This window comes from Schistocerca serialis, chromosome 2 (assembly GCF_023864345.2).
Source record: "Schistocerca serialis cubense isolate TAMUIC-IGC-003099 chromosome 2, iqSchSeri2.2, whole genome shotgun sequence".
Taxonomy (NCBI): Eukaryota; Metazoa; Arthropoda; class Insecta; order Orthoptera; family Acrididae; genus Schistocerca; species Schistocerca serialis.
This window is the reverse complement of record NC_064639.1, coordinates 129,508,577-129,527,941: the sequence shown is the minus strand read 5'-3', so window position 1 is coordinate 129,527,941 and position 19,365 is coordinate 129,508,577. Positions and strand designations below refer to the sequence as shown.

The window sequence follows — 19,365 nt, the reverse complement described above, 5'->3', positions numbered from 1 at the left end:
TGTCGAACAGAGATCTCTTTATTCCAAAAGCCCTGTCAGTAATAGTTATGGTGCCCCAAATTCCTGATCATTTCCTCAGCTCACATTCTACATCCAGACTGAAAGAAGAAGAGTGTAAAATGACCTTCAAGGGTGAAGGGAGATTGGAGCATGACTGCTTCTTAGTGGTTTGCCAAAACGCAGCACTCATACATAGACTATATCTCCATTTGGTGAAAACACTAAGACCATTTTGAATAAAATGGCTTTTCATTCTTTATAGATATTTTCAAAATAGATTAAAAACATGAGTCGCTTTAAAGTCCTCTTTAACAAATCGGACTTTCCTAGCCCCCTTTGCTATGTTGGATAGTACCATATCCTTCATTGCTTGTCTTATGTCTCATACAAAGTTGAAGATTCTGGTCCTTCATCAAGCAGACAAAAGTGTAGGGATGTCACCCATATCCTCCATATGAAGCTATACTACAATCCTGAGCTGCAGATCGATGATGAGTGCTTTTCATTCAGGGAAACTGAAGATACGCCCCACAATCCCAAAGTTTTGATGAGAGATGCTACCTTCGATGTTTATCACAGTAAAGAGGGTGTGACAACATGACTAGAATGTGAGGCTCTGCCAGTGCTGCCATACAGAGGATCATCAACAAGGTCTATATTCACAGTGCTGCAGCTGGCTCTAATAATAACATCTGAAACAGTGGGGCAATTTCTCCAGGAGAGAGAGCAATGCTACAAGCCATATTGCATGCAGTGTGGCATTGCTGTTAGCATTGACAACTGGCCTGTCATGGGTCACCATTTCAAACCTGACCACCTGCTATTGCTTGTCACTTAGTATTTACCAATTCTGGAAGGCTCTCAAAACTTCTGTATTTAATGTTTGTATATTCTGGAATATTTGATGTTTGTATAAGTAGCCGAACCCTCCATCCAGGAGTTCAGTTATGTTTTGGTTGTGCATTGGTGTACATAATAAACACGCTTTCAGTGCTTAAGTGTCATACTTAATTGCTTATCCTGCTTTGAAATTTAGACTTTATTCTGGTTACAGTGTAACAATAATAGCAAACTACAAGAGCATTACATAAAATCTGTCATCTTCAGTGGAGTAAGGTGGTCAATGTGAATAAGTTTTGTAACTGCTTTTTGTCTTTGATTATCTGTGGCTACAATAGCCTAAAAAGTATTATATGCACCTCCATGTATGATACATTTACATGTTTTGTGACAAAATTGTTATTTCCTTTTAAATGAAAAGATTTTATAACTTAGTCCACATCCATATGGAACATTTCACTTGGGATGTGTGAAAGGTACATTAGCATATCTATTTTCTTTGTAATATATATTGTGTATTTTGGTTTTCTGCCTTGTTACTTTCTTCTGGATGTTCTCACTACTTATGTATGTAATGAAAAGTACATGTAATCTGAAGAATTGGCTATAATAAAGCTTAATGAAATGTGGGTGCTAGATTTGCCCAATTCTGTCTATAATATGGTAGCTAAAATAAATTTGTCAGCAATGTTGTGACCATTCAGACACAACCAAAATATTTTTGTGCCGTTTTCTACATTGTATAAGATGTGGGTCCACCACTTTGGACCAGAAATGAAATTTCAATCATGTGTGCAGGCACCAAAAAAGAGCAAAGTCAACTGCAGCTAATAGACAGCTTATGAGCAATGTCATCTGGGATGCAAAAAAAGAGTCTATTTATAATCTTACAAATGGTGGAGCATTACCTCACTATGCAACTGTTCTGCATCAACTCGATGCAGAAGAGAAACAGAGAGATGAGACCTGAATTGCAAAAGTGCTTGGGCAATAGGAAATTTGATAGAACTGAAATATGAGTTGTTCAAACACCCACTCTATTCAACAGATTTGTCACACTGTGATGTCCACATATTCCCTCATCGAAATAAATTTATGACTGTAAATGTTTTCCATCCAGTGGGTATTTTGTGGAACCTATGGAATCATTAATCAGGAATGGAATTTATTATCAAGAAATACATAGGGCAAAGTATATTGACCTATAAAAGAGAACTACATCAAAAGTAAGTGTATATTTTCTCTATATCTACTGCCTTGCTAATTTTTAACTGTGTCCTTGTAGTTGTTAAAGCTGTACACGTACTGGTGCTGTGAGTTGATTAAGAAATTAGAATTCATTTTTCTTATGTGGACATATGATGGCTGGCAGTAACTTTTCAAGCTGTAGGGAGTGAATAAATAATGCCTTTCATGGTCTATGTGGCCAACTTATATCATAAAGGGGCAGGCAGTGTTAGAAAGGTTGAGTTGTGCAACTACATATGTTGTACCTCCAGTCCACAAAAGTTGCGTTTACTGCAAGAGATGAACAACACTGAATGCAGATAAACTGTGAATGTGATACCAACCACAACTTATGATTTTTCCTCCATATTGTCATTCATTTCCTATTTCCTTGATATTAAGGACACATTTACTGCTGTATTTACTGAATGTTTGAATTACAGTTTTAATGATATTTTACAGTAAGATTTACATCATTAATCTGTATTTGTTTTTATGTACAATAATGCTAACATACAATTTCACATCAGGTTTTGTGCTGCATTTTATTTGTGGCCTTTTACACATTTTTTGTCAAACAGAGATACATTACACATCACAAAAACCTCTTTGTGTTGGACAAAAGTGAATGCTGCCACTAGCACAAGAGTTGTAACTATTTACTAGTAATGCCAAGTGCTTGGCCCTTTGGTCAATTACTTATTTACAACCAGTCAATGAGTTCAGCTTAATATTCTGTCATGTGATTCAAATGATGGCAAGTGCTTTGGCGATATGATGAGACTGTGTTTTGAGGTATTCTTGGCTTCTGTTCTCCTCAGGGACACCTGGAAAAAAAAGTTGTAAAGACACAGATAAATTATGAGTTTAATTACTTAATAGGTTTAAATTCACTTCATGCAAAGCGTTAGTTAAAATTACTTATTTCCCTACCAATATGCCTCTGAAGAAAATCCAGTATTAGATGATTATTAACCCTTATTGCAGTTAAAGCATTTATCTTCTTCATGGTGAGATTGAGCCAGTAGCCTAGGAGAAATGGCGTATCTGACTGACTTTCATGTGTTGTTGCTCTGTAACATAACATCCATCTTGAATAAAATCATTTTCTCAGCTCTGTAGTTGGCTTTATGCATTTCCTTATACTGTTCTATTTGGTAATAAATTACAATAAATAAAGTAATGAGATCAAATATTTGATGTAAGTAAGCGATTTAGAGTTGCATTGAATTGGTAGATAAGTTTGCATTTTCCTTCTCTGTAATGTTTTACTAAGCTTTACCTATTTCTATTGAGGAACTTTAGACTTTCTAGTATGACTTTTAGAAATGCTTACAACAGTAATCATAGCATTTGAAACTTTATATTCCTTCTTCATAGAGAAAATGGAATTTTTTAAGGAAGTTTGGAAAGGGGAAGCAAGCACCTCAGATTCTACATTAGCAGGGACCGCCTTTTGTGTCTCAGTGAGTAGGAGGTAAAATACAATAAACTTGTATGTACTGTGTCAGGAACAGTTCAGATATGATAGAAGGCACAGAGTTAGAACCAAACATGTATTAAAAGAAGAAGAGAAATGAAAGTGGAAAGAATAATGTAATTATTGTTGTTATCAGAGGGTAAATCCAGAGGGTGGTGGAATGAGGGCAGTGGTTCTCAACCTTGGGACTCTAGTAGGACTCACTTCACCTGTTTTGGAGAAACTTGTTTTGTCTGGTGTCAAGAGGAGGCAAATTCAAAAGGGTAATCATCAGCAGTTGAAACATGTGGTGACTGATGGTACCCCTTAGGGAAATGGCAAAAAGGGGCACAAAAGGACACCCGGTGCACTTTGTGTGTGGCTGGGAGCCTCATTCAACATGTTGAAGAGGTTATTCTGGCAGCCAATCAGGGAACATGGTGCAACCAACTGCAGATTGTTGCTCACATCGGAACAAATGATGCCTGTTGTCTGGGCTCCAAAGTTACACTTGGCATTCCAATGAGAGGCAGAGAAGGTTGAGAAGATCAGCCTTGTGCATTGAGTTTTGACAAAGCTCACAGTTTGCAGCATTGACCCAGAACTGATGGCGGCCACTTGGTTCAAGTCAAGTGGAAGGACTGAGCCAGAGACTTCGAAGGTTCTGTGATAAGCTAGGCTCTCCCATCTACTCAATCTCCCACTTCCAGCTCCACTCCCTCCAAAACCTCAAAATTCCAATCAACACAATCTGGAACCACAACACCCAAATTCAGTAGTTAACCTTTCCTCCAAACCTCTCTCCCAATCCGAAACCTCTATCCTATCCAAAGGCCTCACCTTCAACCCCACTCCCAGATTCAACCAAACAGCCCTCGTCAAAGATTTACTGTCCTACACTCGTACTCTCTGCTGCAAATATCACTTTGCCATGAAGAAAAATGATCCTAATCCTACTCCTAATGATCCAACTCCCCAAGACACTATCCAAATTGAACCCTGCCTGGAACAGTTGCGTCCTCCGTTACAGCGGGACCCACCTCCTCTTCCTCAAAATCACCCCCTCCAAACCTTCCAGGAATTTCTGACTTCCAGCCTTGCCTCTCAATCCTTCTTAAGAAACCTTCATTCTACTCCCAACATCACCACTGCTGAAGCCCAAGCTATCCGTGATCTGTAGGCTGACTGTTCCATCGTCATTCTTCCGGCGGACAAGGGTTCCACGACAGTGGTACTTGATCGTCGGGAGTATGTGGCTGAGGGACTGCGTCAGCTTTCATACAACACCACATACAAAGTTTGCCAAGGTAATCCAACTCCTGATGTCCAGGCTGAGATTCAAGGAATCCTCAGAACCTTAGGCCCCCTACAAAACCTTTCACCTGACTCCATCAACCTCCTGACCCCACCGACACCCCGCACCCCTACCTTCTACCTTCTTCCTAAAATTCACAAACCCAATCATCCCAGCCGCCCCATTGTAGCTGGTTACCAAGCCCCCACAGAACGTATCTCTGCCTACGTAGATCAACACCTTCAACCCATTACATGCAGTCTCCCATCCTTCATCAAAGACACCAACCACTTTCTCGAATGCCTAGAATCCTTACCCAGTCTGTTACCCCCGGAAACCATCCTTGTAACCATTGATGCCACTTCTTTATACACAAATATTCCGCACGTCCAGGGCCTCGCTGTGATGGAGCACTTCCTTTCACGCCGATCACTGCCACTCTACCTAAAACCTCTTTCCTCATTACCTTAGCCAGCTTCATCCTGACCCACAACTTCTTCACTTTTGAAGGCCAGACATACCAACAATTAAAGGGAACAGCCATGGGTACCAGGATGGCCCCCTCGTACGCCAACCTATCCGTGGGTCGCTTAGAGGAAGCCTTCTTGGTTACCCAGGCCAGCAAACCCAAAGTTTGGTACAGATTTATTGATGACATCTTCATGATCTGGACTCACAGTGAAGAAGAACTCCAGAATTTCCTCTCCAACCTCAACTCCTTTGGTTCCATCAGATTCACCTGGTCCTACTCTAAATCCCATGCCACTTTCCTTGACGTTGACCTCCATCTGTCCAATGGCCAGCTTCACACATCCGTCCACATCAAACCCACCAACAAGCAACAGTACCTCCATTATGACAGCTGCCACCCATTCCACATCAAACGGTCCCTTCCCTACAGCCTAGGTCTTCGTGGCAAACGAATCTGCTCCAGTCCGGAATCCCTGAACCATTACACCAACAACCTGAAAACAGCTTTCGCATCCCGCAACTACCCTCCCGACCTGGTACAGAAGCAAATAACCAGAGCGGATGGATATGTGTGTGTGTGTGCGAGTGTATACCTGTCCTTTATTCCCCCTAAGGTAATTCTTTCCGCTCCCGGGATTGGAATGACTCCTTACCCTCTCCCTTAAAACCCACATCCTTTCGTCTTTCCCTCTCCTTCCCTCTTTCCTGTTGAAGCAACTGTTTGTTGCGAATGCTTGAATTTTGTGTGTATGTTTGTGTTTGTTCATGTGTCTATCAACCTGCCAGCACTTTTGTTTGTCAAATGTCTGCTTGTGTCTGTTTATGTGCGGATGGATATATATATATAGAAAGATGATGTGACTTACCAAACGAAAGCGCTGGCAGGTCGATAGACACACAAATAAACACAAACATACACACAAAATTCCAGCTTTCGCAACAAACTGTTGCCTCATCAGGAAAGATTCCCATGTGGAATGTTTCCCTCTATTATATATATATATAAAAAAAAATAGAGGGAAACATTCCACGTGGAAAAAATATATCTAAAAACAAAGATGATGTAACTTACCAAATGAAAGCGTTGGCATGTTGATGGACACACAAACACGCACACACAAAATTCAAGCTTTCACAACCCCAGGTTGCTTCGTCAGGAAAGAGGGAAAGAGAGGGAAAGACGAAAGGATATGGTTTAAGGGAGAGGGTAAGGAGTCATTCCAATCCAGGGAGCGGAACGACTTACCTTAGGGGGAAAAAAGGACAGGTATACACTCGCACACACACACACACACACACACACACACACAACACACACACACACACACACATATCCATCCGCACATATACAGACACAAGCACACATTTGTAAAGGCAAAGAGTTTGGGCAGAGATGTCAGTCGAGGCGGAAGTACAGAGGCAAAGATGTTGTTGAATGACAGGTGAGGTATGAGTGGCGGCAACTTGAAATTAGCGGAGGTTGAGGCTTCACAGTGTAGGCAGGTCAGTTGGTAAATCATGTGGGTGCTTTCACACGTGGCTCTGCCTTTGATCGTGTACATCTTCCGGGTTACAGGACTGGAGTAGGTGGTGGTGGGAGGGTGCATGGGACAGGTTTTACAATGGGGGCGGTTACAAGGGTAGGAGCCAGAGGGTAGGGAAGGTGGTTTGGGGATTTCATAGGGATGAACCAAGAGGTTATGAAGGTTAGGTGGATGGTGGAAAGACACTCTTGGTGGCATGGGGAGGATTTTATGAAGGATGGACCTCATTTCAGGACAGGATTTGAGGAAGTCGTATCCCTGCTGGAGAGCCACATTCAGAGTCTGATCCAGTCCCGGAAAGTATCCTGTCACAAGTGGGGCACTTTTGGGGTTCTTCTATGGGAGGTTCTGGGTTTGAGGGGATGAGGAAGTGGCTCTGGTTATTTGCTTCTGTACCAGGTCGGGAGGGTAGTTGCGGGATGCGAAAGCTGTTTTCAGGTTGTTGGTGTAATGGTTCAGGGATTCCGGACTGGAGCAGATTCGTTTGCCACGAAGACCTAGCATGTAGGGAAGGGACCGTCTGATGTGGAATGGGTGGCAGCTGTCATAATGGAGGTACTGTTGCTTATTGGTGGGTTTGATGTGGATGGACGTGTGAAGCTGGCCATTGGACAGATGGAGGTCAATGTCAAGGGAAGTGGCATGGGATTTGGAGTAGGACCAGGTGAATCTGATGGAACCAAAGGAGTTGAGGTTGGAGAGGAAATTCTGGAGTTCTTCTTCACTGTGAGTCCAGATCATGAAGATGTCATCAATAAATCTGTACCAAACTTTGGGTTTGCAGGCCTGGGTAACCAAGAAGGCTTCCTCTAAGTGACCCATGAATAGGTTGACGTACGAGGGGGCCATCCTGGTACCCATGGCTGTTCTCTTTAATTGTTGGTATGTCTGGCCTTCGAAAGTGAAGAAGTTGTGAGTCAGGATGAAGCTGACGAAGGTAATGAGGAAAGAGGTGTTAGGTAGGGTGGCAGGTGATCGGCGTGAAATTTTGTGTGTGTGTTTTTGTGTTTGTTTGTGTGTCTATCAACATGCCAAGGCTTTCGTTTGGTAAGTTACATCGTCTTTGTTTTTAGATATATTTTTCCCACGTGGAATGTTTCCCTCCATTATATTCATATATCGTCTCTGGCAGCCAGAAAGAGTAGACGTGTGTGTGTGTGAATCATGTTGGTGTGTGTGTGTGTGTGTGTGTGTGTGTGTGTACGCATGTGTGTGTGTGTGTGTGTGTGTGTGTGTGTGTGTGCATTCTATTTCAGAAGAAGAACTTTTTGTCCGAGTGTTTGAATGTATAGCAGTCTTCTCACTGTGCCTGTCTGTGACTCAGTGTCTTCTCTGTAGGGTAAGTAGCACTCATAACATTGTTGTTATTTCATCTTAGACTTTCCACTGTTTGAAAATAGAGGAAATATTTATAGTAGTTGCTTTACACACCTAGTTGACTGCTCCTCTGTGTCTGAAGTATCACTTCCTCCCTTTTAAGTTTGTGTATTAACAACTGTGTATGCATATTTTAACGGATTTTAAATATTGTATATTGCTTTAATTTCTGTTGTCTGTGAAGCCCTATTAGCTTTTTATGTATGCATGCTCTGATATATCTAATATCATAACAAAACTATGGTCAAAGATTAAAGAATAATAAAGTTCAAATATTATCAGTACAGAAGCAGGAATCAAAAGAACATTCAATAACATTATGGTATGACAGTATTAATCATACCTTATTGTATATCCTGCTCGTTCTGTGTTTTGTGTTGGTCTCTCTTCTATAAATCTTTGCATGACTGAGACATTTGCTGGTATTTGGAAAGTCTGTGTGTTGATGAAAATTACTGGTTGAGTAACCTTCTTTGGCAAGTCAATTTCTTCCTTTAGAGCAAACATCCAACCATCCAAAATTATGCCAAGCCTGAAACAAGTAGTAGATTTTCTTTAAACAAACAGCAATGTTGTGTTTAGATTTACAGAATTATGAACTATGGGTGTAATATTGGGGGAATTTAATTTTCTCCTTATTACACAGGTTGTTAGTTATTTAAATTAACCGAGGACCAAGACTGCTATGAACATGTTAGGAGTGGTTGATGTCATATATTTTAGATCAACATAGTCATTACCAGTACTGCCTTAAAATTAGTGTTACGTAAAGCTGCCATCAACTCATGCAAAATATTCTACATGGTGAAAACAAAAACATGACACCCATGCGTTCCTGACATACTAACAGGGATGTTTGAAGCAAGGTCATATTTCAATAGTGCTGACTAATCACTTGCCAAGAGCACATTTTTAAATGTTGGAACTTCAACCAAATCAACATCTGGTGTGCTGTTGCGTACCAAACCAACACACTGACGGGTATAAGTGTCATCCATAAGAAAAAGTATATCAGGATTATGGCAAGCAGGTAAAGCAAAATAAAAATTGGGAGAATCTTACCTAAATCGAGAATCTGTCCCTAGGGCCAGCAGGGCTGTACCACCACCGAATGAATGCCCCATCATAACCAGATTACTCAGATCCAAGCGATCCTACATGGGAATTACAAAAATTGTGTATAAGTCCTTTAGATAAAGTGCACAAATAAAGTAAGAACTAAAAAGGAATTAAATTAATTTTCGTCATTTACCTTAAGCTGAGTCAGAAGGAAGCCATTGTCGAGAATATTTTCCACATTAGATCCCGCATTTATCCTCTCTAGCAGGTCAACAGCTTTAACACACTCACTCGCTCTTTTCTTAATCTGAAATGCAAAGTAGGAGGAAAAGATTACATAGCTTTCTAATATATGTAAGCATTACTTATAAGAGTGGAATGCTTGATATAATATAATTTACACCAGGTTCAGCTACTTCAATGATGTGAGTAAATGATGAGAAACAGGGTAAAGTGAAGATGTTTTAGTAAAATACTGACAAAAGAGAAATTTATCTACTGCTTAGGAATAGGACTGATTTGCAATTAATAGTAGAAACTGAATAATACTGTTTACTGAAATGAGAAACTTTAAAGTAGTTATCAGCTTCTTCATGAGTAACGATCTCTATAGATGATATGAATTAATAGAGGGAAACATTCCACATGGGAAAAATATATCTAAAAACAAAGATGATGTGACTTACCAAATGAAAGTGCTGGCACGTTGATAGACACACAAACAAACACAAACATACACACAAAATTCAAGCTTTCGCAACAAACTGTTGCCTCATCAGGAAAGAGGGAAGGGGAGGGAAGGACGAAAGGATGTGGGTTTTAAGGGAGAGGGTAAGGAGTCATTCCAATCCCGGGAGCGGAAAGACTTACCTTAGGGGGAAAAAAGGACGGGTATACACTCGCACACACACACACATATCCGTCCACACATATACAGACACAAGCAGACATATTTAATGACAAAGAGTTTGGGCAGAGATCTCTTTCCTGATGAGGCAACAGTTTTCTTGCGAAAGCTTGAATTTTGTGTGCATGTTTGTGTTTGTTTGTGTGTCTATCGACGTGCCAGCGCTTTCGTTTGGTAAGTCACATCATCTTTGTTTTTAGATATAGATCTCTATAGATGACTGTATAAGTAAATAAAATCCTTGGGATTTCATTACTGCATCATACTTTTGAAAACTGGTAGAAGTCAACTTCAGATAAGTACAGTTTGCATTCCAGAGAAATGTTAGAACATGTGAGGCAACACTGACTTTAAACATTTATCTTAGGAGATAGATTAAGGGGACAGACCAGGGTAGAATTTGTTTTAGCCTAAGCTTTTTATTGGCTCAAAATGTTCCTTAGAGAGTTTATTTTTAAGATTCATTCATATAAAGTGTGCCATAAATATTAAAACATGTTAAAACTGGGATTTACTACATGGGGGTCTCATGCATCTGATGCTTGAATGCAACCGACGTAATACTATAATAATTACCAATGGAAAAGGATAATATCACACAGGGCATTAGTATCAACTAAAATACCATTCTCAACATGATTTCTCTTTATAACATGATTTTTTTTATGGCAAACAGTCCGAAAGCAAGTGCTTGTCTTGTAAATAAATGTCATGTGACTAGGGCCTCCCATCAGGTAGACCATTCGCTGGGTGCAAGTTTTTCAATTTGACACCACTTCGGTGACTAGAGTGTTGATGAGGATGAAATGCTGATAATTAGGACAGCACAACACCCAGTCTCTGAATGGAGAAAATCTCCAACCCAGCTGGGAATCGAACCCGGGCCCTTAGGATTGACATTCTGTCGCGCTGACCATTCAGCTACCGGGCTTATCTTGTGCCTGCTTAACTTATCATTTCATTTATTTTTTATATGAAGTAAAATATGAGTGCTTGAAAATGGCAAGCAAACACATTTATATGGACAGAAAAGGTTTGAAAAGAAATCCGAACCATGCAAAATATGCTTTGATTGGTGTTGTGACAGTGCCATGACATTTAACAGTGCCGCCACGACAGTACGCGCAAACGGCGATAGAGGTGCTCCGCAACTCGGCTGAGCGCGGGAGCACCACCTAGCTACGAACGGCGCCGGCCGCATGTCACGGCACGGCAGTCGAATACGAGATACTGAGTTGCTATCATGTAACCAGCTATTGTTCATAAGTGAGTGTGTTTGAATATCCACACAATTATTGGTGATTAATGGTTATAGCACTTTTTGGTGACGAGGTTGGATATTTTCACTGCAATGTGGATTTGTGTGTTCGTGACGGGGCAGACATGGAACAGCTTAAGCAAGCACTCATTGAACAACAAACACAGCTGACAGCTGTTATTCAGGTACAACAAACACAGCTGACGGCTGCTATTCAGGCATTGTCGACGTCGCTTACTCATCGTCTGTCTTCCTCTTCTCCGCCTCCATTCCCTCCTTACGATGAGGCCGCTAAAGACTGGGAGGATTACGAGAAGCGTTTGTGGCAACACTTCTTGGCTTTTGGTGTTGCCGACGCTCCTATGTGTAAGTCGTTATTTCTATCTTGGATTTCCCCATGGATCTATCAGCTGCTATCTCAGTTAGCCCCTCTGCGGGAACCTGCTTCTCTGTTCTTCCAAGAAATGTGTGACTTATTGTCTAACTATTACCGAAAAAACACCCACGTCGTTGCCGCCCGTGTGGCGTTCTACCGGTGTCGTAAACAGCCCCATCAATCTTGCCGGGCTTGGGCGGCAGAACTACACGGTCTGAGTAGGAAATGTCAGTTTGTCACGGACACTCATCACGAGTCTTATGCTGATTCCATGGTTAGGGATGCTATTCTATGGCTTGCTCCTGATAAAGAAGTTCGGCAATGTGCCCTACAACTGCCAAACCTGTCGTTGTCGGAAGTTCTAAGCATCGCTCAATCCTTTGAAATGTCTCACGCGGCTGGCGCGCAAATAGACGCGTGGTGTGATGTAGGCGCTGTACAGTCAACTTTCGACACGGACAATTTGCCTGTTTCACAGGAGAACAAAGATGTGGCAGCGGTTCACTCGCATAAACACCTCGCCCTAAGTTTTTACGGGCACGCCCTATTCTGGTGGCGTTGCATGCACCTGTCAAGGCTGAGATAGACAGGTTAACAGCTTCAGAGATTCTCCTTCCTGTTACCTCCAGCAAATGGGCATCACCAATCGTGGTGGTTTCTAAACCAAATGGGAGTCTGCGATTGTGTGGTGATTTTAAAGCCACTGTCAACGCTCAGAGCCTCATTGACACTTATCCTCTTCCCTGTCCTGAGGAGTTATTTACCAAGTTCGCTGGGGGCCAGTTCTTTTCCAAACTTGACTTATCAGAGGCGTACCATCAGTTGCCGTTGGATGCTTCTTCCAAGGAATTTCTCGTCATCAACACTCCTTGTGGGTTGTATCAGTACGCCGGCCATTTTTCAACGGTTTTTGGAACAGCTCACGGCTTCCGTTCCTGGCTGCATAAACTATCTGGATGACATTGTTGTCACAGGGGCCTCCACTGTTTTGGGTTTTGCATTCGGCTGGGTTGAGGTGCAATCTGGACAAGTCACAGTTCTTCCAACCCTCCATTGTGTATCTTGGTTTCCACTTGTCCTGTGAGGGTATGCGTCCTATACGTCAGCACGTTGCGGTCATTAACGCTCTACCCCGGCCGTCTGCGGTCAAAGAACTTCAGGCATTTCTAGGCAAGATTGCTTATTATCACAAATTCATTCCATCCGCGGTGGCGGTAGCTCATCCTCTGCATCAGCTGTTACGCAAAAACGTCCCTTTCTGTTGGTCTGACGAGTGTGAGCAGGCTTTAGTCCGCCTGAAGGCTCATTTGCAGCCGCCGCCTTGTCTTGCCACATTCCGTCTGGGTCAGCACTTGGTTCTGGTGACTGATGCGTCACAGTATGGCCTAGGGGCTGTTCTTGCCCATCGGTATGAGGATGGGTCGGAACGACTCATCGCCTATGCTTCCAAGACCCTCAACGATGCGCAACGGCGTTACTCTCAAATCGAAAAGGAGGCGCTCGCTATCATTTATGTTCTAAAAAAGTTCAGCGTTTTTTTGTATGGTTCTATGTTTCACCTCATCACCGACCACAAGTCGCTGGTCTCTCTGTTCAGCCCATCGGCGTCGCTTCTGGATAAGGCAGCTCACTGCCTGCAACGTTGGGCCTTATACTTGTCTCGTTTTCACTATGAGATTCACTATCGCCCCACGGCCCAGCACGCCAATGCTGACGCATTGTCGCGATTGCCGATGGGCCCCGACCCGGTTTTCGATCATGATGAACTACTCTGTTTCCACATTGATGAGGAAGAACGTCGTGCGGTCGAGGGTTTTCCGCTTACAGGTTCGCAGGTCGCGTCGGCTACTGCACAGGACCCGGTCCTGCGTCAGGTGATCAGTTTTGTTCAACGGGGTTGGCCGGACAGGACCGAGGGCCAGGCATCAGAACCCCTTCGCAACTACCATGCCTTGCGCCTTCGTCTGTCTGTTCGTGACGGTGTTGTTCTTCTGGCCACGGATGGCGCATCTCCATGGGTCATGGTGCCAGCCTCTCTTCGCAAAGATGTTCTCAAACTGTTGCATGAAGGCCATTGGGGTATTTCTTGGACTAAGTCCCTGGCCCGCAGGCACGTTTATTGGCCCAGTATTGATTAGGACATCTCCCACATGGTTGCTGCGTGTGGTCAGTGTGCTCAAAAACTGGCTGCACCTCGTACAATGCCCTCTCCGTGGCCTGATCCAGCGCAGCCATGGGAACGGGTGCACGCTGACTTTGCCGGCCCCTTCCTCAGTACTTATTGGCTACTGTTGATTGACACCTTCTCGAAGTTTCCGTTTGTTGTTCGATGTCCATCGCCCACCACTGCGGCGACGACGCTGGCTTTGTCCAAATTCTTTGCGCTAGAAGGTCTTCCATCCACGATCGTCACGGACAATGGCCCTCAGTTCTCTTCGCAGGCCTTCCGTGATTTTTGTACTGGACAAGGGATTCATCATGTTACAGCATCGCCCTTCCATCCGCAATCGAATGGGGAGGTCGAGAGCCTTGTCCGCACTTTCAAAAGCCAGATGAAAAAATTCCTTAATGATTTTTCCACAGATGACGCTCTGCTGCAATTTCTGAGTTCTTATCACTTCACGCCTCTGGGTGATCGCAGCCCTGCTGAACTCTTGCATGGCCACCAACCGCACACTCTACTGCACCTGCTTCATCCTGTCAGGCCTTGTGCTGTGTCCCCTAGTGTGGGAAAATACTCGGTGGGCGCCGACGTGTGGGCACGAGGGTATGGATCTCGCCCTACATGGATTCCAGGGGTGGTCAAGGCTCTTCGCGGCCGCCGGCTTTGTGAAATACGTATGGACAACGGCATGGTTGTTCGCCATTACGACCAGATGCGCCCACAAGTGGTGGCCATGCCAATGCCACCGCCCCTTCCTTCGCCTCCACCAGCCCAAGAAGCCAGTCCTGTCGCTGCTGCCGATCTACTGTACGTGTTGATGCAGCCGACATCGCTACCGCTTTCGAGTATGCCAGAACCGGCCCCAGTTGCGACGCCACCTTCTCCGGGACCCATCTCGCTGGAGCACACCCCCAGGTCCACAACACCTATGGATGCTGCTCCGGAGTTTTCACCCATCATCTCGTCCAGGAGGCACGTTCCATGCACGAGCTTCCGTCCTGGACATTTTCGACCATACTCTCGAGTCTCTCCGCAGGATCTTCTCGGGGCCTCACAAGAGGCCATGGATGTCTCCGCACTGTCCATGTCTCCAAGGAAGTGAGTGTTGTTCTTTCTTTCAAGGGGGGAAAAGTGTTATGACAGTGCCACGACATTTAACAGTGACACCACGACAGTACATGCAAACGGCGATAGAGGCGCTCCGCAACTCGGCTGAGCGCGGGAGCGCCACCTAGCTACGAACGGCGCCGGCCGCATGTCACGGCATGGCAGTCGAATAAGAGATACTGAGTTGTTATCATGTAACAAGCTATTGTTCCTAAGTGAGTGTGTTTGAATATCCATGCAATTATTGGTGATTAAAGGTTATAACAATTGGTAAAAGTGGAATCAATATAATCTCAACAAAAGGTGACAGTGTTTTGACATCATCACTGCTGATTAATGGTTTGTTCACTTTCAATGATAAGAGTACAAAAGCCAAAACTTCACATGCTTGTTTTTTCAAAACAACAGTTTTCAAATTGGCAGAAATTGTAACTCATGAAATATACATCCAATTACAGTATACCTTTTTTAACTTGTGAGTCAGCATTTTTTTCTACAGTAGTATCTAGGAATTTCGCAATATATTTTAATCTCAATTTTTGGTGCATGTTTCTATTACAACATTTTTGTTGAGAAAAATGACTTGTTTCAGATTGTTGCCAATTTGTTAAAAACCATTTTTTGTAAATATCCTTGTGTACTACATTAGACAATATTATCAGTTTCAAAGCAGTTTTTAAAATTTTGTTCTAGGCTGAAAATTGTGGTGTTCAGAGCTCCCACCAACTGCCATCACACACAGCAATTGCCTTTCATCAATTTCTGTGGACTGTCCTCTGGGTGCAAGATTTTTACTTGATAAAAATACATAATACAATTTTAGAGGTGAACAATAAAGGTCTAAAGTCAGTTTTGTAATTTGTGTGTTATTTTATTGAAAAAAATCTTGAATATCAGTTCCAAAATTGAGTCTCACCCTGGTCTACCCCCTTAAAGAAAGGCAAACCTATGTTTATAGCAGCTGTAGACTTAGAGAAAGCTTTTGGCAGTGTTGACTGAAATACATTTTTTGAAATCCTGAAGGTAATGAGGGTAAAATGTAGATCATGAAAGGTTATATAAAACTTGTACAGAAACAAGACAGTAGTTATAAGAGCTGAACGGTATGAAAGGGAAGCAGTAGTTGGGAAGGAAGTGAGGCAGGTTTGTAGTCTATTGCCTTGTTATTCAATTTGTGCATTGAGCAAACAGTAAAGGAAATAAAAGAAACAACTGGAATAGGAATTAAAGTTCAGGTGGAAGAAATAAAACTTTGAGGTTTGCTGGTGACATTATAATTCTGTCGGAGACAGCAAAGGACTTGGAGGAGCAGTTGAACAGAACTGACAGTGTCTTGAAAGGAGAATATAAGATGAACATCACCAAAAACAAAACAAGGGTTATGGAATGTGGCTGAATTAAATCTGGTGATACTGAGAAAATTAGATTAAGGAACAAGACACAAAGTAGGAGGTGCATTTCATTATGTGGGCAGCAGAATAAATGATGATGGCCAAAGCAGGGTGGATAGAAAGTGTAGTGACACGAAAAGCGTTTCTGAAGAAAATAAATTTGTTAGCACTAAATACTAGATTTGAGTGTCAGGAGGTCTTTTCTGACAGTATTTGTCTGGAGTGTAACTTTGTACAGAAATGAAATGTGGACAATAAGCAGTTCAGACAAGGAGAGAAAAGAATCATTTGAAATGTGATGCTATAGAAGAATGCTGAAGATCAGATGGATAGATTGCACAACTAATGAGAAAATACTGGAGAGGACAGGGGGGAATAGAAATTTCTAGCTTAACTTGACTAATAGAAGGGATCGGTTGATAGAGCTGCATCAAACCAGTCTTCAGATGGAAGACCACAACAACAAGAGCAACAACTCCTGACTTATTTGTATTATTGTCTCTGTGAACTCTGTACTGCCAACCATAGTGTATTGTCTAATAATGTGTGAATCACTGGTTTAATTCTCATCTCCTGCAAATATCTGTAAGTCAACATTATAATTTCTAGAAGGTCCTGGGACTGACTTGTTCATGGAATACCAGAATTTTCTAGAATGTAGCATGTACAGGGTGTCCATAATTAAAGCTTCAGTTTCAAAATGCTGTAGCAAAGGAACCACTGCTCAGAATGATATCACATTTAAACAGCATATTACAGAGAAAATACTAAAAAATAAAGAAGAAAAAACCAGTAGATGGTGCTGTAAGCATCAGAATATGCACAACAACAGATGTACAGCACACAGTCGTTCCTTAGTTTGTGTCCGAGGCACCCAACATGGTGTCTCCATTGCTGGTAAAGCTGTTTTAGAAGAGCAATGACTGGGTGCCAGTAGCCCTGCAATTCTTCTGAACACTCAATGGTATAAAAAAAGGCATTTTCCAATTCATGATAAAGGTCTGGAGTAAATTATTACAAAATTCAAAAGAACAGGTTCTTTGATGTGCAGTGTGGTAGAGTGGTGAAAGCAGTTAATACGATGTCTATCGAAGATGTGGCCACAGCATTGCAGGAGGGGTTGAGCTGTGGTGTGCAAACACACAGTGCAAGGGCAATTGCCCAAATGTTGGACAAGCCAGTGAGCATGGTGCATAAAATCCTATGAAACATCCTGCACTGCTATCCATACAAAATCACCCATGTTCAGGAGTTGCTTCCTGCTGACCTGCCAGCAAGAAAAATGTTTGATCTGGAATTTCTTGTTCACGTGAAAGTGGATAATGAATGGCCATTGAACATTCTGTGGACAGATGAAGCCCTTTTCCATCTCCAAGGACATATCAATATGCAGAATTGCAAGATTTGGGCAATAGAAAATCTGCATGCACATTGGCCGGTAGCATTTTGTTCTACAAAGGTGACTGTGTGGTGCCAGTTGATGATGCTGGTTATCTCAGGGCCATATTCTTTTGAGAATATGAGTCCTCCAAGTCCTGTTACCTATACCATCACTGGTAAACATTATTAGTCTTTTGCACACCAATGTTATTCCAATCCATCAACAGTGTGGATGAGTGGGTGGGGCCATTTTTTTGCAAGATGGTGCTCTTCCACATTTTGCAGAGCCAATGAAGTGAACACTGCAGAGGCATTTTGGAAATGCTACAATTATCAGCCCTCATTTTCCACAGCCTAGCCATCCAGATCATGTGATCTTAATCTGTGTTACTTTTGGCTGTGCGGTGATCAGAAAGAGGTTGTATTCAGTGCTCCAGTTATGAACACAGCTAAACTGAAAGCACACATTGTTCAACACATTCTGAATATGACCCCTGAGATACTCTGATCTATTGGGGAACATGCCCTTTGTGGATTTCAACTTGTGACAGAAAATGCTGGCTAGCATATTGAACATGTCTTGAGCCAGTCTCATAACAATTAGGAATCAATATCATTTTGATTTTTATGCAGTTTTTGGTCCCACAACAATTAAAAACCAATGTCATTTTGCTTTTTATGTGGTTTTTGGCCTCAGAACAACTAAAAACTGGTTTTTACCATACAATGCAGTACAGCCTTGCTGTGTACTAACACTGCCACAAGTGTTGACTGCCAAGCTTGTGCAGTATGGATGATGTAATGTGCAACTCAAACCATAGCCATTGCATTGCGATCCATCTGTCATGTGTAGCCAACCCAATAATGTTAAGATGCCTGCGGAGGCATCTATTGACATAATTTTTGTAATTTGTTTTTGTTTGTTTCTTCCAAGACATTTCTCCCTGTGTCAATAATATGCTGTTCAAATTTAAAATCATTCTCAGCAGTCTTTATCTTTCTACAGCATTTTGAAACTGGAACTTTAATTATGGACATCCGGTATGTATAAATAAGTTGGAGCACTTTCTGCTAAGGCAGGTAGTTCAGCTCTGCATGTATTCCATAAAATACTTTAAGTGTGTAATGTTAGTTCATTTGACAGCATTGCTCTCATAACTGGTAAAGATTTTGGATTTTACATGGTAGTTTGGTGAAGACACTGGGTACCTCAGACATCAACATTTCCACTGCCTTGAGTACATAAGTTTGTGCAAAAGCTGTTGATTTTTTGGGCAGGAATGTGAGTATAAATAGTAAATACATTTGAATGTACCAGTGGATACAGATGCATCAGTAACACAGATGCCCATCAGTCATCCAGCAGTGTTTCTAGGACATGCTGGCCAGGATTCAACAAAATGGTTGAAGGGATTTGACTTTGTCATTAAATACAACAGTGGGATGGCACAATCTGTCTTGTACCATATACTTTTACTTACACTTTACAGCCACACAGTGATTCGAGAACA

The 19,365-nt window shown here is 42.3% G+C and overlaps 1 protein-coding gene across 1 annotated transcript in view; it reads right to left on the bottom strand.

Annotated features, from left to right (window-relative positions):
* Window positions 1-2,586: 2,586 nt before the first annotated feature.
* LOC126456825 (platelet-activating factor acetylhydrolase-like) overlaps window positions 2,587-19,365 on the bottom strand; it is an 84,167-nt gene continuing 67,388 nt past the window's right edge. Inside the window, exons 6-10 of the mRNA XM_050092627.1 lie at window positions 9,465-9,578; window positions 9,275-9,366; window positions 8,556-8,744; window positions 3,001-3,140; window positions 2,587-2,894 (exon numbers count right to left, since the gene is read on the bottom strand). Coding sequence (XP_049948584.1) covers window positions 2,815-2,894; window positions 3,001-3,140; window positions 8,556-8,744; window positions 9,275-9,366; window positions 9,465-9,578 — 615 coding nt within the window. The 3' untranslated portion in view covers window positions 2,587-2,814. The remainder of the gene's footprint in view (window positions 2,895-3,000; window positions 3,141-8,555; window positions 8,745-9,274; window positions 9,367-9,464; window positions 9,579-19,365) is intronic.